This window comes from Tursiops truncatus, chromosome 11 (genome assembly GCF_011762595.2).
Source record: "Tursiops truncatus isolate mTurTru1 chromosome 11, mTurTru1.mat.Y, whole genome shotgun sequence".
NCBI lineage: Eukaryota > Metazoa > Chordata > Mammalia > Artiodactyla > Delphinidae > Tursiops > Tursiops truncatus.
This window is the reverse complement of record NC_047044.1, coordinates 82023303-82050123: the sequence shown is the minus strand read 5'-3', so window position 1 is coordinate 82050123 and position 26821 is coordinate 82023303. Positions and strand designations below refer to the sequence as shown.

General features: G+C 39.0%; 1 protein-coding gene and 1 long non-coding RNA gene across 4 annotated transcripts in view; one reads left to right on the top strand and one right to left on the bottom strand.

Moving 5' to 3' along the window:
- The window catches only part of LOC109550189 (uncharacterized), a 169453-nt gene extending 155508 nt beyond the window's left edge, over positions 1 to 13945 (top strand). The window contains exon 3 of the long non-coding RNA XR_012324493.1: positions 13668 to 13945. This is a non-coding gene — a long non-coding RNA (uncharacterized lncRNA). The remainder of the gene's footprint in view (positions 1 to 13667) is intronic.
- LMNTD1 (lamin tail domain containing 1) overlaps positions 1 to 26821 on the bottom strand; it is a 434715-nt gene that overhangs the window by 67596 nt on the left and 340298 nt on the right. The window contains exon 9 of one of the 3 annotated variants that reach the window (XM_073788952.1): positions 8946 to 9025. The exons of the other annotated variants lie outside the window; for them this stretch is intronic. Coding sequence (XP_073645053.1) covers positions 8946 to 8966 — 21 coding nt within the window. The 5' untranslated portion in view covers positions 8967 to 9025. The remainder of the gene's footprint in view (positions 1 to 8945; positions 9026 to 26821) is intronic. 3 annotated transcript variants of the gene reach the window in all.

Sequence of the window (26821 nt, the reverse complement as noted above, 5' to 3'; positions counted from 1 at the left end):
TGCTTGTCTTTTTGATGAAAGTCATCCTAGCCGGTGTGAGGTGACATCTCATTGTGATTTTGATTTGCATTTGTCTGATAATTAGTGATGTTGAGCACCTCTTCATGTACCTATTGGCCATCTGTATGTCTTCTTTGGGAAAATGTTTATTCAGGTCCTTTGCCCATTTTTTTTACCAGATTATTTTATATATATATTTTTGCTATTGAGTAGTATAAGTTCCTTATATCTATTATTTCTGGCTGTGTTCAGGCACCTGTCTTGTTTCCTCATATTTTTGAGTATTCTTATTTTTTTAAATAAATTTATTTATTTTATTTATTTATTTTTGGCTGCACTGGGTCTTCGTTGCTGCACGCAGGCTTTTCCTAGCTGCGGCAAGAGGGGTCTACTCTTCGTTGTGGTGCGTGGTCTTCTCATTGCAGTGGCTTCTCTTGTTGTGGAGCACGGGCTCTAGGCAGGTGGGCTTCAGTAGTTGTGGCACACGGGCTCAGTAGTTGTGGCTTGTGGGCTTACTTGCTCCGCGGCATGTGGGATCTTCCCGGACTAGGGCTCGAACCCGTGTTCCCTGCATTGGCAGACGGATTCTTAACCACTGTGCTACCACGGAAGCCCTTGAGTATTTTTCATTGAGTAACAAACATAGTTTATGAAAAAATTATAGATGTAATTTAGGCCTAAAGTGATACATTCCTTTAGAGAGTATCTATTAGGCAGCTAGGGAAACTAGAAAGTCCATATTAACTAAATCAGTTCAGTCAGGGGTTAAGATAATTTGAAGCTGGGTTTCAGTTTCTGTGAAGGCCAATCTATGTCTGGTTTATTCTTACTCCTAGGGTTTGACTTTTAAGGTTCCAACGGTTTGACTTTCAAGGTTCCAACCAGAAGTCTGGAGGGAGGTGTTACCAGTGCTTCTACTCTTTGTTGGACCTTGAACTTCAACTTTTGTCCGCCATATCCATAAATCTGTAAAATCTCTGTTCATTTTCTCAACCAATTCTTCCTAAATAACCTGACAAATTTAGGGCAAATATGGCTGTAAAGATGGGTTATCTTTCTGGGTCTTTTCATTCTTCTGGGTCTTGGAATCATGATGCTTGACTGACTTGATAGTTTTCTGGTGTCTTTAGTTCTGTTACATTCTCTCAGCTTTTCTATTTGTTTTCAGTAGGAGAATTAGTCCAAAGTACCTGGGCAGCCCTTACTAAATCCTTATCCTCATATTGTTTAAATAAAATATTTCTATGCCTTTTCGTTCATCTATTTGCTATATTGGTGTCGTCAGTCAATAAAAGAAATATTCTCTTTAGTATTGTGCTTAGACAAAAGAGCTGGTCCTATAGCCTGTATGTTCTATGACAAATTTAAGATGAGATTCAAATTTATTTTGTTACTTGGAAATTTTTATTTGGCCTCATTATCTAGCTTTTTTATGGCTACTTCACTCTTCTCCTCCTTCTTTCACAGTGTGTTATGCAAATTTAATAAGAAAATACCTGTGAAAGGTCTTTGTAAATGTATAAAGAATAATACACGTATAAGGTGGTGTTACTATTCTAGATTCATCATCGTTTTTCTTGTAAAAACCTTGTACACATATTTTAGCGCCTCTGAGAAGGTTTTGGTGGGCCATTTGGCCCACCAAAGAAGTATTGTTCTGTACTGAATGATGACAACTGATTTATTCAGATCTTCTCCTGGGAAGAAGGATCACAAAGTAAACAAAGTGAAACGGTTCATCTGCACATGAAACATGTATTATTAAGTAACTTGTCAAAATCATACAGCTTGTGCTTAATGGAAAAGGTAAAGCTAGTACATGGCAGCAGGGACTGAATCCAGGACCCTATGAATCTAATCCCATGGCATGAAATAGAAGCAGGAAGACAATGAAAATTTGAGAAAATTATTTTCAAAGACAAAATTTCAAAGATTTGAAAATCAAAAAGAAAAACTTCTCTCAACTCTGAGCTACTATGCTAGCATATTTCTCCTTCCCTCCCTCCCTCCCTCTTTCCTTCCACAGCCAAATATCTCTTGGGGGAAAAAGCTATATTGCTTTCATTTCCTTACTGCTTACTCACGTTAAATCCACTGTGATATGATTTGTTCCTTCATGGATAAATCATGCCTGCTCTTAGGGATCACAATGACCTCCTAGTAGACCCATCTAGCGGCTTTAATCCTGCTCTGTTTCTATATGATGTCATTCTCTCTTGGCCTCTTTTCCTCCAAATTCTTGTCCAACTCCCCTTCCTCCTCTTTTTCTCCAAGTTCAGAGGATCACCTTATGTCAGTCTTTGGCCCTCCCTCTCTTTGCTTTTTCCCTTTCCTATTTCCTTCAACAATTTCACCTTTTTTTTTTTTATATACCTGCAACCATTGTATCTTTATGACTCTAAAATCTCTAGTTTATGCTCTCCTCTTAAACTAATCCAGCAATGTCAACTGCCTGCTGCAAGTTTCAGATTTTTCCAACCCTACTCAGTTGTCCCTAATTGTTAAGGACCTCCCGGATGGAAATAGAGCTCAACCCAGTCCTAGAATTAATGAGAACTCAGGCTGGCAGGAGATACCAGCTACCTTCCCTGTGAACAAACAAGGTCTAGAAATAATGTAATTCTTGACTTCCTCCTGCCTGAGGTCAGGGTGCTTTGAAATTAACAGATCCATAAATAGGTGGAGAGCATAACATTTCAGTCTTTCATTGAAAGACCACAAGCCCCAGCCAGAGGCTTTTTGGCTGGTCCTTCTGCTTAGGTCTCTGATGTCCAATTTTTATGCCAGTTTACCAGATGTTAGAATGCAGAGTATCCTCGTTAAAGGTCAACCTTGTACACTAGGAGATTGGTAACTAGAAGCGGGGCAGAAGTGGCTTTCATCAACCCTTTTAGCATAAATGAGTCCTTTTCCTTGTGGCTCAGTTTTGCTCTCAGCTTCTCTCGTTGGGCACTGAAAGTCTTCCCTGATGAGAGTCAGTCTTCTCCTACTTCATGAGTCACCAAGGTCCATGCTATGAGGATCACTTTTGGTCCATCATGGTACCTCCCTGAACCGGATTTGAGTTTGAAGCACTCTGGTTAAGATTATCCTTCCATGGACATTAGCCTTGATGTTCAGGACTTTATAAACCCTACCACCACTGATTACATCCCACACCTTGCTTAGCCCTCCCCCCTAAGCTCTTACTCTATTGGCACAGACAGTATTAGGACATTTATAATTGAACTCATTGGGACAGGACCTTGATGTCCCATATTCTCTTGTGCTCACTATTTCTTCTAGTATTACTTTCACCCAGACACTCAATCTCTGGATCACTTCCTCATCTTTGACAAATATTCCTCCTTTGTTAGAATTCAATAAATCATCTATCAGTTTATTTTATTCTATCTCCATGACAACTCTCATCGATTCCTCCATTACCCAGCTAAAACAAAATACTCAGTTTTATCTCTCGTATCACTTGCCTTTACTCATCTGATGCTCCAATCAAATTGATCTATGTAGTATCTTTGTATGTGCCCCTGGCTTTCCCACATCCATGCCTTTGTTCTGACTATTCCCACTGATAAGTATCACCCTTCCCAACACTGCTTTTGCCTCTAAAAACCTATTCAGTCTTCAAAACTAGTTTTCTCAGCCGTAAAATGGAATTAACATCTATTTCATAGAGGACTACATGAAATAATGTAAGTAAAGCATTTTAAATGGTTATTATTTTTAATAAAATAATAAATGGTCATTATTATTTTTATTCTTAATATTTATTACCCATATCTTCCATAAAGTATTTTTTCATTCTCCCAAACTAAAAATGATTTCTTTCTCTCCTGAATATCCATGGGACAGGTTTTCCATTTCTTTCCCATGGTATTATCACATTCTACATTACATTACATTACATTACATACATTACATTACATTACAGTTGTTTAGCACATGCCTTATCCAATCATAATAGACTCTAAGCTCCCCGAGGTCAGGGGCCATTTCTTGGGCATCTTTGCTCCTTCTCCAGTGGACAGAATAGATACCTTATAAGTATCTGCAAAAGCAATGAACGGATTCACCACAGTGGTAATTATAGCTTTATCACCATCTTTACTCACAAATTACATCTTGATGAAATTACAAATTAACAAATCCCATTCTACCTGCAAATTGCACAGTGAATCATTCATCCGGAGGGTGATTACCCGGTTCTTTCTGGGAGGTGTTGGCAGACTTTGAAAGACAAGTGAAGATCTGAAGAAGGCAGTGTTGCTGTTCATAGGTCAGAAACTGGGAAGAATGTTTGTCCCTGGTGAACCTTTTCAATTCCAATATCAAATTTCTTCAATTCTTTTGGCTATAATATATACCATTATTTTATCTACCACCAAGAAAAAAATCCAAGATAGCGAATCTAATAAAAGACCCTGGCATAAAGCTGGGATCCCCAAGGGACAACTTGAATTTTTCAACCTTAGCCTGGTAAGAGAGAAAAGAAAACACTCCCCTGATATTTTGAACCACAGCCATTACTCACATAGGTATGAGGTCTGCATTCACACCACCAATGTACTGTAAAAAGAACTCAGGAAGATAATTAAATTTAAAGTGGTCTCAGGTTGGTAGTGGCCCTAGGTAACTGTTGGAAATAAATGTTTATATAAGAAATTCAATCCAGGCAACACCAATGTCATAGATTGCCATTGATCATACGATGCATCTCAATTTCAGAGGTGTTAAATTGTGAAAAAATATCATCGCAGAATTGATGTAATACATTGTTTCCATTAAGTATTGAGAAGGTCTGCAAATAACTCAGTGAAGGAGATAGAAAGTAAAACCAAACCTCTCTTTCTTTGACATTTTGACCAGGACCAACTGCTTCTCTTCCAGAGACCCATTAGGAAGTACCCCTGCATTCAGAAAATAGATTCAGAGAGGGTAGGGCATTTCAGGGTCTGTGCTGGTCTCATTGTCCTGTTTTATAAAGCCCATGGTGGGAGACTATTTGGGGTTTGGGAAGGGATGGTGAAAACCCATTCTCTAGTCCCAATGGACTGACTCCTTCTACCCACTAGGGCCTCAACTTCACTCCGCTGAGAGGCTTCTTGTTTTGTTCACCTGCCTGATTGTCCACCTGCTTAGTTATCTTCCTTCCCTCATCTCACAGAGCACAACAGGAAGCAGGTCACTTATGCAAGCAGACATTTTACATCATGGGCCACACCTGTGTACATGTGTGCATGTACACACACACACACACACACACACACACACACACACACACACACACAGGGACGATTAGCTGATCATTTTTATACTACTGTGAATAAACCTAAATCCCTAAAACATGATGTTTTCTTAAATGGGAGTTTAAATGACACCAGAGAGGATGAGGAAAGGTGGTCCAGGCACATGGAAAGGGCAGGTTTGAGTGAAATACTTTAGTGGTGCCTTTGGGCAAGCACAGTAAGTTTGAGGACTTAGGTGCCTAAAGGTTGGGAAAGCAGTGACACTGGTAGGTGAGAATGTGCCAAAAACAAACTACTCAGCTCCGTAGTTTTTTCCCTTGGGGAGCCTTGTGAGGACAGGTAACCAAGTACAAATAGAATACGCTTTCCGTATGACTAGAAATACTAATCACACAACATATTACATGTATATGTGAATTGGTTTAATGCCAAACCATGTAAAGGAGGAAGCTGTTTAATACCCCAATGAAGACTCACTACCATTGGAGTGGACTAGAGCTGATTCAGACCATGCATCAATATTGAGCAATTCCCGTGGTTGTCATTTGCTGAGTCAGTACTGGAGTTTTTTTTTTTTTTTTTTTTTTTAGTACTGGAGTTTTATGTGCCATCTGTTACTATACGACAACACGCAATCTTGAAATTCACTAGAGCAAAATAGTAAAAAGACTTTTCAAAGACTTGTCTCAGGAATATTTGCTAATCAAACTCACTCGTAAGGCAATCAAGATCTAACCTTGGACTTGTTAGCTCAATGAGATATCCAAATAAGCCAAACTTAGTTTTTGAATACTTTTGATATTTATAAATTATGATATGCGATTTATAAATTGACTCAAACCATAAAACTACATATCTTAGTTTTAAAGTGTTTCCTCCTTAGGCTGTGAGTTATCTATTAAGTTAAAAAAATATGCATATGCATATATATATGGATATATATGGATATCTATCCATATGGTATAGAACAGGTACTGTCCGTCATCTGTATTTCCAATTGCCTATTTCATTTCACCATCTGGGTGTTCCGCATGACATGCTGTGTACAGAACCAAGATAATTATCTTGCTCACTTTCCAAACATACTGGAGGTATTATCTCCATCTGCCTGTACTATCTCAAGTAAAATCAATAACGTTGCTCAAGCCAAGTGCTTTGGACTCCTTGATTGTTTCTTCTCCACCTCAGTATACTCAATCAGCCATTACAGATAGTCAAAAATGTCTCTTGTCTCCATCCCCTTCTCTTTGCAACAATACCATTATAGACTTACATCCTATTTCCCCTAAACTGTTGAAATAGCCTCTAAATGGTCTCCCTCTAGTATATTCTCTACAATATCACCAAAACTGTCTGAAGCAGAGATGTAATTGTTTGAGTTCTCTGATGCCCAGGGAAGAAAGTAAAAAATTCTTAGCTTAGTTCATGATTTGGCCTAAATGACTCTCCACCATCATCTCTAGCCATTACTCCCCACAAGCTCCATAATCTAACCACAGCAGGTTACTAGATATTTTTCAGTGCTGCCCATCCTTGGTTTGTTTGATTGTTTATTTATTTATATTTGATTTTATTTTATTGTGATAACACTTAACATGAGATCTACCCTCTTAACAAATTAAGTGTACAATAGAGTCAACAATTGTTGACTATAGGTACAATGTTGTACAGCAGATCTTGAGAACACACCCATTTTGTTTAACTGAAACTTTATGCTTGTTGATTAGTAACTCCCCATCCTCCTCTCCCCAGCCCTGGCAACCACTATTCCACTCTGATTCTATAAATTTCACTGTTTTAGATACCTCATATGCAGCCTTTGTTTATTATAGTTGTTTCCTCTGCCTAAAATGTCCTGTCCTCTTTTGTCCAATGGAAACTCCCACTTATCCTTCAAGGTTCAGATCATTTGTAGTTGTACATGGCCACCTTCATCCCTGCCTTCCATCCCTCTCCATCTATGCTCCACATTTCTCTATTTGAGTATCAATTACATTATTAAAGGCAAAGCTGATAGGCAATAAGTATGCACTTCAGCCATACTAGCTATAGATAGCCAGTGTCTATTCTGATTACTTGGTGCTTTTTCAGTATAGTTAGTAAACATCTTGAATGAAACTCCATTATTTCAGGTCTATCTCTATCATGACGCTGTGAGATAAAGGGTATAGGCTATCTTATTTATCCTCATATCTCCAGGGACTGGCATAATACCACAGATGTGCCCTGTATGCTTGGTGAGATTAATAATATGTAGACAGTCAGTCTTTATAGTAATTTGTTGAAAAATAGATTACTTTTATCAAAAAAATTACTTTTATCTTAATAACTGTGAAGTTTGCCTGATTTATACCCAAATGATCATCAACCTCTTTTATGATCGAAGCTACACTATGGATTTGATATGTTCGGGGGCCAGTTATAACAAGTGGTTTGGGCACCCTTGGGACTTTTCCTTCTTGAAACTAGGTTGGAAAAGCCTGGCCTTTGGAATCAGACAAACCTCAAATTGAATTGAGAGCTGTCTCTCAAAAACTATGTGACTTTGGTTAGCTACTTAACCGAGATCTATTTCCTCTTCTTCAGAAACAGCAAATAGATACCTCCTTTACAAAGTTGTTACAAGAACTAAGTGAGATCATGTATTTAAGGACATGGGATATAATCCGGCATGAACAGTGAACTTTGGTCTCCTTGGAACTAATTTAAGTTAGTAGATAAATTTTCTGTTTTGAATATCAACCTCTCCAACCAGAAAAAGAGCAAGAAAAGGCATATGAGGTACAGTTTCCCTGGTAGCATCCCAGAGAAGCTGTTCATAAGCTATCACGATGGACAACATGCCTGTTACTGACCCAGTTCTGATTATGCAGCTGAGAAATAATCTGGCTGTGTTATGTACTAGGGGTAAGTTAAAGGCCAAAGACAGCTTTCTCTTTGTCAAAACAGGAAGTACTATATGTTTTTTTTATCCCTAAAGAATTTGGTTTTGAAACATCTGAATTCATTTCCAATGGAGGCATCTCTTTTGCTGATGAAATATGAGGAGCAACTAGGTAGTGCAGTTGGTAAGTCAACTGTCAAGGTTGGTAATGTAATCATAGTTATTTTATTTCTCTGACCTCTGAACCTGTTAGAACTAGGACGCGTGATTCTGAGACAAAGAAATGTTGAATACCTCTAAGTCACAAAGTTTAGTAGAAAACAAAAATTGTTGCAAACTCTTTTGATTAAATTCTGTTATCCTAGGCATCTACTTCTAACATGGAAAATTGACAGATAGGAATAATTGATATTAAAAAGGATTAAATCTAGGTTGGATAATGTGTTTACTTTTATTTCCCCCGATCTCTTTGGCTACCCTACTTTTATCCCTCCTTGTCCATGTGAAGATATAAAAACCCTGGCATCATGGGCCCCGTAGCCAACAAATATGAAATGTTTCCTTACTGAGGAAAAGGAGATTATATGTTAGCTCTATGTTTTTCAAGACTTAACAAGGATGCTAGAGTGGCCAAAAAACTTGGTGGTTTCTTCCCTTCACCTTTAAGTACCGTCTGCTTCACAATTTATTCAGATCTAAATAGCCCAGTCTATATATCTGTATCAACAGAAGATGGTCAAATTGATGTGCAAAGTTTACTTTCAAACTTATTCTACAATTTAACAATTAACTTAAATCAGCTGTTATTTTCATACCTGTTCATCAGTAGATTGCATACAAAGACATAATTTACTTTAGGGAGGCCTGTCTCCAAATGACAATATTGCTCAGGAACCTATAAAAAATCACAACAATCACTTACTTAAAAGATTCTATAATTAAGAATAATCTCATTGTCAGCTTCAGCAAAAACAAGTATGAACTAAAGAAAAATCTGCATAATTCTGAAAGATTTCTTAGGATCCTTGCTCCTTCTTCCTGCCCCAACCTAGGTCCTATAATTGAGAAGTTTGGGCCAAAGTAGTGGATATTGTTGGCACAGAGGCCTCAGGTTACTTGCCCTCCTTATTCTTTGAACTAAGCTCCTTTGGCTTTGTGGTTTACCTCTTGGGAATCTACAGATATACATAGACTTTGGAATTTCTCCAAATTCAGAGCTGAAAAAGATGCTGTATATAAATGTAGCATTATCTGAAGACTTAAAAGTAAATCTTAGTAACTGTGGAAGGGTCCTGAATCAGGATTAAATTATAGAAGACCACTCCTTCAAGAGAGGGAAAGAGGTCAGGGGAAAATAAAAGTCAACAGATTTTCTAACCTAGATTTAACGCTTTTTAATATCAATTATTCCTATCTGTCAATTTTCCATGTTACAAGTAGATGCCTAGAATAATAGAATTTAATCAAAAGAGTGATAAATTTGGGACAAGTTTTGTTTTCTACTAAATTTTGTGACTTAGAGGTATTCAAATTTTCTTTGTCTCAGAATGATCCTTCCTAGTCCTAATAGGTTCAGAGGGTCAGAGAAATAAAATAACTATGATTACATTACCAATCTTGACAACTGACTAACCAACTGTACTGCCTAGTTGCTCCTCATATTTCATCAGCAAAAGAGATTCCTCCATCGGAGATGAATTCAGATGTTTTAAAACCAGATGCTTTAGGGACAAAAAAATAGTAGTTCCTGTTTTGACAAAGAGAAAGCTGTCTTTGGCCTTTAATTTACCCCTAGTACATAACACCAGCCATATGGTCATTTCTCAGCAGTATAATCAGAACTGACTCCCAAAACCCTTGGAATTGCCTAAGTTATGATAGTGATCAATATGTCTTTTGTTATGTTAATGAGGTGGCTTTTGGACCCCACCTAAGGATGGGGGCTGGTTGCCAGGGGAGCCATCTGTGTGATTAGCAGGTTAGAACTTTCATTCCCACCCCTCAGACCTCTGGGTATGTGGTAGGGGCTGGAGATTGAGTTCAATCTCCAATGGCCAATGATTTAATCAATCATGCATATGTAATGAAACCTCCACAAAAGCCCAAAAGGAGAGAGTTTGCAAATACTTGATTCTTATCTGTTTCCTCTATTAGACTGTAAACTCCATAAGGGTAAGACTCTTTTTATATTTGTTTGTGTTTTTTGTTTTTAAGTCACACTTAATGGGGAAAACTGAAAGCTTTCCCCCTAAGGTCAGATCTCCATAAAAGAAGGATGTCCACTCTTGCCTATTCAACATTGTACTAGAAGTACTGTCCAGGGCAATCAGGCAAGCAAAAGAAATAAAAGGCATCCAAACTGGAAATGAAGAAGTAAAACTATCTCTATTAGCAAATGACATGATATTATATATGGAAAATCCTAATGAATCTGCTAAAAAATATTAGAATAAAGAAGTTCAGCAAGGTTGCACAATACAAATCAATATGCAAAAGTCAATTTTATTCCTATATACTTGTATGAGCAATTAAAAATAAAATTCAGAAAAATTCCATTTACAATAGCATTAGAAAACTATAAAAAATTGTTGAAAGAAATTAAATAAGATCTCAATAAATAGAAAGACATCTTATGTTTATAGATTGGAAGGCTTAACATTGTTAAGATGGCTATACTCCCCTAAATGATCTACAAATTTAGCATAATCCCTATCAGAATCCTACCTAGCTTCTTTGTAGAAATTGACATGCTGACTTAAAATTCATGTGGAAACTCAACGAGCCCAGAATAGCCAAAATATCTTTTAAAAGAGAAACAAAGTTGAAGGACTCACACTTCCTGATTTTAAAACTTACTATAAAGCCACCATAGTCAAGGCAGTATGGTACTGGCATAAGAATGGATATATAGATCGGTGGAATAGAATTGAGAATCCAGAAATACACTCTGACATCTATGGTCAATTGACTTTTTACAGGGTGCTAAAACTATTCAATGAGGGAAAGAATAATCTTTTCAACCAATGGTGCTGGGACAACTGGACATTCACATGCAGTGGAATAAAGTTGGATTCCTACTTCAAACCATATACAAAAATTAGTTCAAATGATCAAAAATCTAAGTAAGAGCTGAAACTATAATACTCTTGGAAGAAAATACAGGAGTAAATCTCCATGACTTCAGATTTGGAAACAGATGATTAGATATGACACCAAAAGCATGAGCAACAAAAGAAAAAATCAATTGGAATTCATCAAAATTAAAAACTTTTGTGTAATAAAGGACATTATCAAGAAAATGAAAAAATCCACAGAATGGTAGGAAATATTTGCAAATCATATATCTGATAAGGGACTATCTAGACTATATGGAAGAATGCTTACAACTCAATAACAAAAAGATAAATAACTCAATTTAAAAAACTGGCAAAGGATCTGAATAGGCATTTCCCCAAAGAATATATACAAGTGGGCAATAAGCACATGGAGTGATGCTTGACATAGTCATGGCAGAAATTCAAATCAATACCACTTCATACATGCTAGAATGACTATTATCAAAAAGACAGATAATAAGAAGTGTCGGTGAGAATGTAGAGAAATCAGAATCCTCAAACATTGCTGGTAGGAATGTAAAATGGTGCAGCTACTTTGGAAAACAGTTTGACAGTTGCTCTAAAAGTTACACAGAGTTGCAATTTGACCCAGCAATTCCACTCTATGTAAGAACCTAAGAGAATATGTCAACACAAAAACTTGTACACAAATGTTTACCGCATATCCATAGAGACAGAAGCTAGATTAGTGTTTGCCTTGGGCTGTGGAGGTGAGGGCTTATAGCTAAAGGGTATGGAGATTCTTTTGAGAATGATTAAAATGTTCTAAAATTATTTGTTGGGATGGTTGCACAACTCTGAATATACTGCAAACCGCTAAACAGCACACTTTAAATGAGTGAACTGTACTGTATATAAATGACCTCTGAATAAAGCTGCTATATAACAATAATAATAACAATAAATATAACAACAACTGTATACCCAGTGCTCTTAACAGTGCCTAGTGCCTAGCACAAAACATATGCCTGATATGTTAAGGGAATATTTTCTATATATTGACTTAGAATCCTCAAGCAATGCTCATTAGGTGCTCATGCAGCAATCTTCAAATTTTAACATATGTAAGTTAACTAGGGGAGCAGATTCCTGCTCCAGCATTGGAGATCCCTTTCGGAAGGTCTGGGATGAGGCTCAAACATCTGCATTTTTAACAAGTGCTCCTCTAACGTGCTGTGCACATACGGCTTTAAAGAAACTGCAGCATGATGCAAAGGCAGAAGCCTTGCTCTCTGCATAGGCTATTAAGAAGTTAGAACTATTTAAACACTTTTTTCTTCCTTGGCATTGGGTCATGGGACAGGCAGGGAGAGCCTTTCTTTATCTGATCCACGTAGGTTGAAATACAAGTTCCTTTTTTTAAAAATACCAGTCTTACTTTATGCATACAAGAAATAATAGGTAGCTGAGTTGCCCCAAATCGGTGACCCACTTAAATTTTTTGGCTTGTGGATGAACTAGTGAATTCATTAAACACACACACACACACACACACACACACACACACACACATCCAGTCTCTCAAGAGAAAGGTGGAATGCTCAAAATGAGATCTCACTAGGCAAGAAAATTAAAAGTTCATTGGTTCTCAGTAAATTATTTCTGGAAGTAGAAAAATACTTCTCATAAGACCACATAGCTGAAAATTTTTTTCTTACATACAGTAACCTAAATCTGGTATTTAATTAAGACTGCATCAATATTCTATAAGCACAGTTATGTGGGAAAGCATATATGTATTTGATTTACATAATTATTTTTTAGTACTGGTTAATTATAGAATTTTAGAGTTAGAAGATACTTTGAAATGCTGACTTTGAAATGCTAATTCCATACCTGAAAAACTTTATGTTACATAATATATAATGTTATTTAATAATATAACAAAATATTTAAAAATCTTTAGTTAATATAGGAACATAGATTTATTTTTACCCTTTTTAATCCCCTTGCTTCAATTTGTCACTGAGTTTTATAATATCTCACTCTTAAATGTGCTCTAGATTTACTATACCTTTTTCATTCCCAATGATTCAATGTTAATATTTTGTCCTTATTAACTCAAACTTGGGTTAGTAAACCAGGCTCTGCTGGCAGAGGAAGCAACAATACAGAGATCTGAGGCAAGGGCTGTCTGGCAAGAGGCTGGTGAGGCTGGGGCAGAGGGACCAGAGGCAGGGGGGAGGGGTTAGAGAGTGATGGGAGAGGAGTGAGACTGATGGAGAGTCCAGATCCTCAGGGTCTGATGGGTCACTGAGCCAAGGACTGACAGGATCTTGTAATAGGGAAGAACATTTGTATTCTATTACAAGTTAATTACTAAAGGGATGTTGCCTGTAAGATTAAATTATACCTAATGGTCCATCTCTGGGAACCCTACTTCCCAGGTAATAAGCATTAAGTTAAAATACCTTTGTTTAGCTCACAGGAAACATCCTCACCAGGCCCACCTGTGAATGACTGCAGGAAGGAAGAAACGAACACATCTTTCGGGAAGCAGATGGGAACCAGGAAGAGTTTGACTTTACTCCCTCCCCTTTTAGCATAAAAGGAGCCTGAATTCTAACTAACTCAGGCAAGATGGTTCTTTGGGGCACGAGCCTGCCATCCTCTCAGTTTGCTTGGTTTCCAAATAAAGTCACTATTCCTTGTCCCAACAACTCGTCTCTCGATTATTGGCCTGTCACGTGACGAGCAGTATAAGCTTAGGCTTGGTAACAATCTGACTTCAGCTTTAAAAAGCCCACGTTGGCTTCTGTATTGAAAATAGCTTGAAGGAGCTAAAAGAAAAAAAAGAATGCCATCATCGAAGGAGAGCTCGTGGTGCTGGGCTCAACAATGTGCAATGAAGGCGATGAGACAAGGTCAGATTCTGAGTACATTCTGAAGGAAATGCTGGCAGAATTCAGTGGTAGATTTGAAGTGAGCTGTGAGAGGTGAAGAGACAAGATGGCTCCTGGGATTTAGGCTTCAGCAACTACAGGAATTAAGCTGCTAGTTTACTGATTGATAGATAGACGTTGATATATAGATAGATAGATGATAGATAGATATAGATTGCATAGACTATCTATCTAACATATGCAACATATTCATGATCTTTCTCACTTAAAGAACTGAAACAATCAGAAATTAATGGTGTGAGAGAGGCTAACTGGTTTACCCAAGGTCACCTTGCTAGGGAGGGACAAGCTTGGCCTTGAGCAGCGGTCCCCAACCTTTTTGGCACCAGGGACCGGTTTCACGGAAGACAATTTTTCCACGGACGGCGGGGGGTGGGTGGGGTGGGGGGATGGTGTCAGGACGATTCAAGCACATTACATTTATTGTGCACTTTACTTCTAGTCTTATTACACTGTAATATATAGTGAAATAATTATACAACTCACCATCATGCAGAATCAGTGGGAGCCCTAGGCTTGTTTTCCTGCAACTAGATGGTCCATCTGGGGGTGATGGGAGACAGTGACACCCAAGTGTCCTGCTTATGTTCAGTCTACTCCGTGATCTCGCTTTGGTTGCCGTCACTGCAGAAAACCCTGCTTCACAAAGACAGGATGCTGGAAATGGAAGCAGGCTTTGCAGTGCTTTTGTGGCAATCTCAGGATATTCCACCTTGACTTCAATCCAGAACGTATGGGGATTTGAAGTTGTCTCACACATACCTTTAAGGCCACCGTCATTTGCGATCTCAAGCAGTTGATCCTCTTCTAGCACGGACAAAGTCGATTATTCACAAATGGGTCGCGGATCCATTCCTTCCCAGTTCGGGTGTCTTTTGCAGTTAAGAGGTAATGCTCAAACTCTTTTGAAAGCTGAGACAGGTGATCATGCCCCAGCTGGGAGAAAGAAGGCCCTGGCTCAGTCTCTTTTAAAATCTCTGCTAATGTTTGAAACATGTCAAAAATCCCAATATTTACTCGTCACCCCCATGATTCCAGTTTGGCTTTGAATGCAGCCACTTTATCTGCCGACTTGAACACAGTTGTCATTCTCCCCTGAAATGACAGATTGAGTTCGTTGAGCAGGTTGAATATGTCACACAAGTAAGCAAGTTTTGCGACCCATTCTGTGTCACTGAAATGTGCTTCCAGCGGTGACTGTTTTTCTAAAAGAAATCTCTGGAGCGGCTCTCATAACTCAGAAACTCTGGCCAGTGATCTACCTTTAGAAACCATCTCACTTCTGTGTATCAGACAAGACAAGACGTGTGTGCTCTGCACCCATCTCCTCACAGAGCTGCGTGAACAGACGTGGGTTAAGGGCATGTACTTTAATGTGGTTGATAATTTTAATCACATCCTGCAAAACACTGTTAAGTTCAGGTGACATTTTTCGGGTAGCCAGCATTTCTCTATGATGACACAGTGCATAGACTCACGTTCAGAAGCGACCTCTTTGACCTGAGTAGTGAAACCAGAAAGCCGTCCAGTCACGGCAGCACCTCCGTCTGTGCATACACCGACACAAAGTGACCAATTCAGTTTTCCTGTTATGTAATCATTCAGACTTGAATAGTTCTGCAGCTGTAGTGTTGGTTGGCAACAAAAGTGCATATAACATATCCTCATGCACGTCCTCCTGAAAAATATATTGCACAAAACAAGCATTGTTGCCTTGTTGTCAACATCGGTAGACTCATCAACCTGGATTGAGGACCTCGGTGACTCATTAATCCTCTCTAAAAATTGTGCCTCAGTATCCTCTGCTGTTTCATCAATTCGTCTAGTTATGGTGCTAGCCGAGAGAGGAACACGTGCCACCTTTTGAACTGCAGCCTCTCCTAAAATTTCACGACAAATGTCCTTAGCAGCAGGCAGGATCAACTCTTCACAAATAGTAAAGGGCTTCTCAGCTTTAGCAATGCGGTTAGCCACTAAGAATGACGCTCTCGGTGCAGACACATTTGAGGAAGTGGTGGCCTTCAATAATTCCTTCTGTTCTTCATGTTCATTTTTTTTTCTTTTGAGAAACTCCAAAAGCTTGTCTTTTAATGCAGGGTGCTTGGTCTCCATGTGGTGAAGCAGTTTTGAATGTTTCCTGGCTTCATTGGATAGTGGGTCACCACACATTGTACAAAGTGGGCGTGGAGAACGTGAATCACCTGTTGCAATGAACCCGTGATTTAAGTAGGACTCTTGGTACTTTCTTTTAAATGCAGCTTTCTTTTTGTTGGCAGTCTTAGAGCCTTCTGCTGTCTCATCATTGTGTCTTTCCCCTTTTCAAAGAAGCTCTCCAGCAACATTTGTTTTTTACTCATTTTGGCTAGGGTTAGCTTGTGGGCTTACCAAAACTGTGACTGAGACAAGTGCGCAGTGTGGGAAAGAGGCGCGGATGGAAGAGGTAAATAAAATAATGGGTGGGCCACGCACGGACTAAAATACGTGTCAGATTCTGACTGAAAGCCTGCCACCAGATGCAGCTTAACTGTCACCTGCCACTCACTGATAGGGTTTTGCTATGAGTCTGCAAGCAGTTGATTTATTATGGTCTCTGTGCAGTCAGACCTCTCTGCTAATGGTAACCTGTATTTGCAGCTGCTCCCCAACGCTAGCATCACCGCCTCAGCTCCACCTCAGATCATCAGGCATTAGATTCTCACAAGGAGCACGCAACCTAGATCCCTCGCATGTGCAGTTCACAGTAGGGTTTGTGATCCTATGAGAATTTAATGCAGCTGCTGGTCTGACAGAAGGCTGAATTCAGGCGGTAAGGCAAGCGATGGGGAGCGGCTGTAAATACAGGTGAAGCTGCGCTTGCTTGCCTGCTGCTCACCTCCTGCTGTGCGGCCCGGTTCCTCACAGGCCACGAACTGGTATCAGTCCGTGGCCTGGGGCTTGGGAACCCCTGGCCTTGAGTATTGCTCAGTGGTTACACGAGCCTTTTCTTTTTGCCGAATAGCACAGTGGCTCTTGCACACATCTCAAGTTTTTGGTTGGCAAAGTCCTACACAGTGTTTGGGATTTTGAGAATTCACAGATTTTGCATAATTTAAGATATTTTATAAACCTAATCAGGTATGCAGTATTTCGGCGGTATCGGTGTAACCCCGAACTCCAGGTCCCATATCCTGAAAATGGGCCTAAATGTAATGCTTTGATCAAGAGTAAAGACATTTGCATTTTAAGGCCTGTTTTTCAAGTGCAAAGGATAATTAATTAAAAAATACAGCTGACAGGGTTGAAGATTATTTGGGAACCAGAGGGATATAAAACTGTGGCTTCAAAGTTGATTATATCATCATAGTTTTATTAGCATTTGTTTTCTTTTGGCCACTTAGAAAATGTGTGTTTTCACAGTAGACGGAGATCTAATACTTATTCAGTAAAGAATATTTTTCTTTGGCTGAGGAATGTAAATTTGGTGCTAAGAGATGAGTTCAAAAATATTATATTTATATCAGATTTCCAAACTTTTTTGTATCAAAAGAAATAGTAGTTGAAACACTTTCCAAGTAAAATGGATTATACCTGCTGAAAACACTACTGGTTCTCATTTAAGTTGCTGATTTTTTAAAAAAGAGTCTGACCCTGAGGACAGCTGCCTGTAAGCACAGAACACAATGAAGATGAGAAGAGAGACACCCGCCAAAGCAAACATCTGGGTCTACTAGTTGTGTCCTGCAGACTCTTTCACATCTCCATAAGGCATTTGGGGTCTTGGGTTTGAACATTCCTTTCTAAAGGCTCATCCTTAGCAAACTCCCTGCTAGTCTTGATTCACTGGCATTTTACAAAGCCTGGTAGCATCCTTGGGTCCTGCTTGTTAAGACTTGCAAAGTACCGTAGACTCAGGCTGCAATCTTCAGCTGAATTTGGATATAGGAAATTAGCAATTACAAAGTGTTCTTTCTGCCAAAAATAACATGCTGTGGCCATTACTTTGCTCTGTGATGAAACAAGTCATTTTAATCCTTTGTAGTAGGTGGAACAACGTGTACTTGACCAACCAAAAGGGAAAATACTTCTTAACTCAAGGGAGATATTTTAGGCTACCACATGTAGACTTATGTACATAATAGGAAAAGTAATCCTTTTCCCCCAAGTAAAACCTTCTAAAGTGATCTTGAAATGAAATTTGCAAAACCACCTCCACCTTAATGAGAGATTTTGTAAATTTGCCAAAGTTACCACACTGCACTAAACTAGGTTTCCAACAGCCAGGTTGAAAAGAGACGTGAAACAATTACACAGGAAATTGTGTTTACTTGAACTTTAAGATATTGCCTCAGTTTCTCTTCTCCATTGGCAAGGAATGCATGGACTGGAGTGACGCAAGGTTGTGTACTTCATCCTGATGGTTAGTACAGGTGATTGGTTTGATTAGTGAATCAAATAGTTTTACAGCTGATGAGAACTTAGACATTGTCTAGTGAAACTTCCTTATTTTACAGATGAGAAAATTAAGGTCCAGAGGATGAACTCACTTGCCCTCAGTGCTTGTGTCAGTTAGGTCTGGAAGTTTTCCTATCCCACTGTCTTGAATGGAAGGAAATGCCCAACATCCTATGTTATTTGGATACTTGTATCTCCCCTTTTGCTTTTAAGTCAAATCTAAATGATTTTGCTTTTTGTTTCTCATTTTTTTTTTCTTCTATCTGTTTTATGATGGTGAAAATTCCCCATGGTGATACTTCTAGCTACTCAATCACTCAAGCCAGAAACCAAGAGCCATCACCCCATTCACTAGATCACCAACTCTTAAACTATCTGCTCCCCAAACAGCTCTCAGATCTTGCCTTCACCCTTCATCTTCACAAACACAGTCCCTATTATTTCTCACTGCAATACTGCAGTAGTCTCTTTATTGCCACCCCGCCTTGCTTCCATGTCTTATTTCTCAGTGGCAAAACCTGCCAGTTGCCTGCATTTCTGTTTTTTTCTGCTACACTGCCCTGATTACCTTGCAGCTGGGTGTGACCATGTGACTAAGCTCTGGCCAATGGGAGGTAAGTAGAAGGGTCATGTGGCAGTTTCTGGGAATCTTCTTAAGAAGGCAGTTGGTGGGCACAGTTTGCCCTCTTTTACTGTGTCCCTACTTAAGTTTGCTGCCTGTATTGTGGATACTGCCATCTTAGACATTAGATTGGGGCCACACACGAGAGCAACAATATAAAAAGAGTCTGAGTCTTTGACACCATGGGGACTCTGATGCCATATTAGCCTTGAACTGGATCTCTGGACATAGCGTTTTAAAGTAGTGTTATTTTGGGTTACTATCAATCAAGCCAACCCTAGTACCCACTATACAGCTAGCAACCTAAATTCCACAACAGCTTGAAGGTAGTATTCCTGAAACATAGATTTGATCATGTCCCCATACTTAAAGGGCCTCCTATTGCTTGTAGAATAAAGCTCAAACTCCTTGATAAGCCATAGGGTACCCTTTGTGATCTGACCTTGGACTTTCTCTGGAACCTCATCTCTCTTCATGCTTCCCCTTTGTGCTTAAAGCTCCGGCAATAATGAATCACTGAACTCATTGTAACCTCCAGGCTTCTGCCCAGCCTGTTTCCTCTGGTTGGAAATTTTCTACTCATTAGTTTGGACACTTCCTTCTTCTGTGATACCTTCCCCTAAAACCCTGAATTCTGAGTTAATCACTCTCTCCTCTATGTGACTTTCACCTTGTTCCTGCTTCTATTATTGCCCTTAAACTATATGGTAATTATTTGTCTATATGTATGTATTTATGGCAATTTCTCCTTTTATGTCTGTTAATATTTAGGTGCTCCTATATTAGGATGTTATATTGGGCTTCCCTGGGGGCGCAGTGGTTGAGAGTCCGCCTGCCGATGCAGGGGACGCGGGTTCGTGCCCCGGTCTGGGAAGATCCCACATGCCGCGGAGCGGCTGGGCCCGTGAGCCATGGCCGCTGAACCTGAGTGTCCGGAGCCTATGCTCCGCAACGGGAGAGGCCACAACAGTGAGCGGTCCACGTACCGCAAAAAAAAAAAAAAAAAAAAAAAAAAAGAAAAAAAAACGGTATGACAATATCAAGTCTTGGTGAGGCTATGGAAGAACAGAAACTCCCATAAGCTGCTGGAGACCAAATTAAAAAACAACTGGAGCATTATCTAGCAAAGCTAAGACATTTATGCCCTATAACCTGGCAATTACTGTCCAAGATACATATGTAAGGCTGTTAATAACATCATTTATAACAGCAAAATTTTGGAAATAATCCAAATGTTGATCAATAGGAGAAAGAATAACATTTCTATTTATAGAACTGTCAGAAATAGATTAACTGGAGCTACACACATCCACATGCATGAATCTCATAAACACATTAAGGAAAACAAGTCACCAGGAGAAAAGTATGATTTCTTTTATATAAAATTAAAAACTCACAGAATTACACACATGTTTGAGATACATATATAAGTGGTAAAATTGCAAAGAAAAGCAAGGAACTGATAAACACAAAACTCAGGGTAATGTTTGATGGTGCCTACTGGGGGCTGGGATTGGGGATGGACACACAGGTGACTTCAAGACATTGTTAATGCTCTATTTGTTCTATTTCTCAAGCTGGGTGGTAGATATAAGTTCATTCATTTTACTTCTTTTTTTAAATTAATTAATTAATTAATTAATTTTTGGCAGTGCTGGATCTTCGTTGCTGCGCGTGGGCTTTTCTCTAGTTGCGGCAAGCAGGAGCTACTCTGTTGCGTTGTGTGGGCTTCTCATTGTGGTGGCTTCTCTTGTTGCGGAGCACGGGCTCTAGGCATCCAGGCTTCAGTAGTTGTGGCTCACAGGCTCAGTAGCTGTGGCTCGCGGGCTCTAGAGCGCAGGCTCAGTAGTTGTGGCATATGGGCTTAGTTGCTCCGCAGCATGTGGGATCTTCCCAGACTAGGGCTCAAACCCATGTCCCCTGCATTGGCAGGCGGATTCTTAACCACTGCGCCACCAGGGAGGTCCCCATTTTACTTATTTTTAAATTACATAAACTTTACATAAGCTTTTTTTTTATTATGCTTCATCTTTCATTTTATAAATTGTTTACATTAAGAGTAAAGAGTCTAATTATTGCTTTGATGTTCTAGATACCAGACAAGTTTCCAGGAAGGGATTATGAGGTTTAAAATCTTTATGGCAAGACTATTCCACATGGAATAATTATAAAAAATGCTTTCTAGTCTACCAATTAGACTTAAGAGAGTGTAGATTGCATACAGCAATTATTCAGGGTGCAGATACCCCACGTCCACTTACTCTATAAGTCTCTGCACTGGCAGAAGTGTTTTACACCAAGGCTGAGCCCAAAGCAGCCACCATTATCCTACCCACGTTACTACAGAGAAATCATAGAGAAGATTCAATTCTCCTGCAAAACAAAGCTAATGCTTTTGAAACACAAGGTACAAGTTTATAAGAAAAGAAAATCGATACTTAATCATCAGTCCTCATGTTCTACTCTTGCTGAAAACCAAGTTAATTCTTTTCTGAATGGTCTGTCAACACTTTAATGCCTATGCCACAATGTTAGAAAGCATATTTTAGGTAATGTCAGAAAGTTTGATTATTTTTAACCATGCTCCTTTTATATCTAGAAATTTATTTTATTTAATTAATAATACCAGAAAAAGCAGGAAGGGGGGGCCATATGAAATTTTAGTATATTTTAGCCTCTTCATCAATTCATCAGAAAAGTATGAAATCATACTTTCTGGGCAGCGTGAAAGTAATTGGGCAGCGTGACTCTGGTTGCAACTTGTTAATCCTGAATTTTTCTTTCTTAAGAGCATGCATCCAGGTGAAAAGAAGAACACTCGCAACCTTCTTGCTGATTGGTTTTGGACCCATATCATTATGACTTTCTCTTGTTTAGGCTGAGAGGGAGGGGAAGTCAGAGGATAGAGGGGCAAGCGGCAGAAAACATAAGCCGTGCCTTAGGAAAATCACTGAGTTTCGTTCATTCCTGAGGTGCCCACGAGGTGAGGGAGTTGCAGGACTTTCTCTTCTTTGTAGCATCACGTTTGCCTCAGACCCGCATGGAAGGGTTTTCTCTCAAACTTTTTCTAAGGGGCTTTTAATGACTAACAGTCAAAAGATTCCAAAGATTGTTTCCTAAGAAGGACCAAAAGTAAAAGACCCTTCTGACCTGAGCAAACCATCCCACTAGACTCCCATATACTTGGATTTTCCTGGAGGTGGAGGTCATGACTTTCAACAAATTTGGCTTTTAGCCCCACTAATCTGAGTCATCGAGAACCGAACACAGATGGGAAGAGGAAAGGGGGGAAATAGTTGAAACAAATAAAAAATTCAGGCTTAGTTTTCTAAGTTGCTCTGAGTTTTGTTTTGTTTTTTTCCTTGTTTTATCTAACCTAGTCTTAGAGCCCTTCTTCTGAAATTCAGACAGCACCCGTTTCTATAAATGCACAGTGAGAAACATCTGGACTCTTGGAAGCAACTTGCCAAGCAGAAATCGGCAACAATGGAAATGTTCTGTACTGCTATAAAGAGCAGGAAGAAGTGGTAGAGATAGATGAGCGATAAAAATTTCTGATATATCACAATAAGATGTTCCCTTTCTTAAGTCTTGCCAGAGTTCACGTTTACCTTTTGTATGTTCTTAATTATACAACCTTTAACTTTGTGGAGCGCTGGTTTAATGACACTTAATTTCATAAAAATATAACCAGATGTGCAATTCTTTTAATGTTCAAAATTCTATCAGGAACATATTTTGTATATTTCAAGAGGAATGTTGCAAAAGTTCTTAAAAAATAAAGTCACCTACTTTGCAAAATCAGATTTTAAAAACTTTCTTACAACACCAGTGTGACATCAGCATATGTGACTCTGCACTCATAGTCAATATGGGCACAAGGAGGTCTTTGTACATTCATTATTAAATAAGTTCTAGAACCAGATTCACAGACTTTTTTTTTTAGGTTGGAAGGCTCTTTAGAGTTGATTTAGTATAGTCTTTTAATTCTAAAGAAAAAGAAATGTATGCTGAATGATTAAGAAAGGAATTTTATTATACCAGGTCCTATAGAGGACATAAAGGTAATTCCTGCCCCATGAAGTTGACATCCTATTAGGCAAAAGGAGAAATATACACCAATAACATGAGCAAGAATATTAAATGCCTCAAAACGGATACATGAAGCACTGAAGTTTTGGAGTGGAAGAACAACTCAAAAATTCATGGTGGGGTCTGAGAAAGGAGGAGAGAAATTTTCTTTAAAAAGGTAACATGAGATTTGGCCCTTGAGACCTAATCAAACTTACAAGCTTTTGCACAGCAAAGGAAACCATAAAAAAAGTGAAAAGGCAAACTATGGAATGGCAGAAAATATTTGCAGATGATGCGACAGACAAGGGCCTAATCTCAAAAATATACAAACAGCTCATACAACTCAATGACAAAAAAACAAACAACGTAATCGAAAAATGGACAGAAGACCTTAGTAGACATTTCTCCAAAAAAGACATACGGATGGCCAGTAGGCACATGAAAAGATGCTCAACATCACTAATTATTAGAGAAATGCAAATCAAAACTACAATGAGGTACCACCTCACACTGGTCAGAATGGCCATCGTCAAAAAATCTACAAAGAATAAATGCTGGAGAGGGTGTGGAGAAAAGGGAACCCTCCTACACTGTTGGTGGGAATGTAAGTTGGTGCAGCCACTATGGAAAACAGTGTGGAGCTTCCTCAGAAAACTAAAAATAGAATTACCATATGATCGAGCAATCCCACTCTTGAGCATATACCTGGACAAAACTATAATTCAAAAAGACACATGCACCCCTATGTTCATAGCAGCACAATTCACAACAGCCAACACATGGAAACAATCTAAATGTCCATCGATGAATGGAGAAAGAAGATGTGGTACATATAATACAGACAGTGGCATACTACTCAGCCATAGAAAAGAATGAAACAATGCCATTTGCAGCAACATGGATGCAGCTAGAGATGATCATACTAAGTGAAGTCAGTCAGAAAGAGAAAGACAAATACCATATGACATCACTTATATGTGGAATCTAAAATATGGCACAAATGAACCTATCTACAAAACAGAAACAGACTCACAGACGTAGAGGAAAGACTGTGGTTGCCAAAGGGGAGGGGGGTTGGGGGGGAAGGACTGGGAGTGTGGGATGAGCAGATGTAAACTATTAAGTATAGGATGGATAACCAACAAGGTCCTACTGTATAGCACAGGAACTGTATTCAATATCCTGTGATAAACCATAGTAGAAAAGAATATAAAAAAGAATGTCTCTATGTGTATAACTGAATCACTTTGCTGTACAGCAGTAATTAACACAGCCTTGTAAATCAACTAAACTTAATAAAATCAAAAAAGATTTGGCCCTTGAAAAATGAGTAAAATTTTGACAGAAGAAACTGTAAGTCAAGGAAATTACAGCTAGGAAATAGCACAGATATGTATGGAAATTGAGAGAGAAAGCTGGAAAAGTGGGCTGGTCTTGCCTGCTAGACTGAGAAAGAGCTATGCAAACAAACAACTGCCTGACTGAAAAGAAGTATATTCTTGAGTCAACTCTATAACATTCGCACAAACGCATCTAGTTTAAATAACCACCTCTGATAACAGAATCTGCTACCTCTTGAGAGTTCCTGTCCCAACTTTGGTTGGTTCTATTTTCTCTTTATATTGAGCCTAAATCATTTTTCTTACGGCTCCAACTTATTTGTTCAAGTTCTACCTCTTATGGCCACACAGAACAAAGTCCATTTCCAAAGTCACCTATTTTTTTTTTTTTCAAAGCTGTGGTCCTTATGGCCAAAATATCTCCATTTTTTTAAACCACTTGTTATATGATACGGTCATTGATCATTCCCCATCCCTGATCACTGTATTCTGATTAAACTCAGTGTTTCTTATATCCCCCTTTAGGTGAAACACTTCCATAGGACACAATTCCGCTGACATTAATGTGCAGCGGAGCAGTCTACTATCCCTCTTTCTCTTTTCATAGACATCCTAATGTAACTGAGGTCCCCTTCATTTATATTTAGTTTAGTAGGCAATGCAAGGCCACTGAAGGCTTCTGAGCACGGGCTTACGGCTGTCCGTGGCTACAGTTGCACTAAAAGAAGAGAGAATGGAGGCGGGGGGGTGCAGAGTATTAGGAAATTAAGGTAATGGCCCAGGAAAAGGCAATGAGAGGCTGAGTTAGAGTGGTGATAAAGCAGAGAGTGAGTGATGGGAGGGGTATAGGGAAGTAGACACCATGGCGCTTGACATCTCATTAGATGGGGGGAGGGAGAAGCCACAGAAGTCTTTTAATTTAGACTGGGAAAACAGTGGTCTCATTAATCAGATATAAGGAGAAAGTCTCAAGGCACAACTTCAGGGGAAAATGTTGGGCTTGGTTTTGGACATAAGAAGTTTGAGGTGGCAGCAGAGGCTAAGAATGAAGGAGAATTGGGGAGCCTTCTTCCCTCAACAGTTGAACCTGTGGGAGTGGGTAAGACCCTCAAAGCAAAGTCTTTAAAGAGAGAAGAGAACCTTGAGAAACACCTACTTTTAGGGGTTTACAGGAGTCAGAAGAAGCAGAGGAGAGTGGAGAGCAGTCCTATAATCCAGGGTAGGAGTGTTAAGGGAGGGATCAAGTTTTTGTTTGTTTTTACATTTTTATTGGAGTATGGTTGATTTACAATGTTGTGTTAGTTTCAGGTGTACAGAAAAGTGAATCTGTTATACCTATATCCACTCTTTTTTATATTCTTTTCTCATATAGGCCATTACAGAGTATTGAGTAGAGTTCCCTGTGCTGTACAGTAAGTTCTTATTAGTCATCTATTTTATATATAGTAGTGTGTACATGTCAATCCCAATCTCCCAATTTATCCCTCCCCTCCTTTACCCCCTGGTAACCATAAGTTAGTTTTCTACATCTGTAACTCTGTCAAGTTTTTTTTAATCATCAAATGCCAGGGAAGTCAAGGAGAATAAAAACGGAGGAGAAGCTATTGGATTTGGTGATTAAGAATACATATTATTAAAGGACAATTTTAGTGGGGTATCAGACAGAAATTATATAAGATGTTAGGATATGAGTAGGTCACAAGGAAGAGGAGACCGCAAAGATAAATGAGTTAAAGAACACTGCCATTCAAGTGAAGGAGAAGATTAACAGGATTGAAGGAAGAGGTTTGATAGTTTTGGTGAGGGTGGGAGGGCGTTGTTGGTTTTGTTTAGCATGGGTACACCTGAGCACAGGCAGTGAAAAGAAGGAGTGAAGTGAAGAGGGAGGGAGTGAGAGCAAGTACACTGTGGAATCCTTGACTATGTAAGTGAGTTGAGATAGTTAGGTATATCCTATCCATGGTTTGCTCAAACATAATGGTTCAGCACTAGTATTCAAGTATTCCACCTGAGGACATTTACAGCATATTACCTTAAAGGACAAAAATTTAATGGAAAAACTCTTAAAATATGATTTAGAAATAGAGCACTGCCTTTCCTGCCTCTCTTTCTGTGTCTTCCTGTCCATCTTGGTCTGTCTGTCTCTCACATACACAAAGAGCCATGAGCACTTCCAAAACATTTCTTTGACTCTATTTCCCAGGC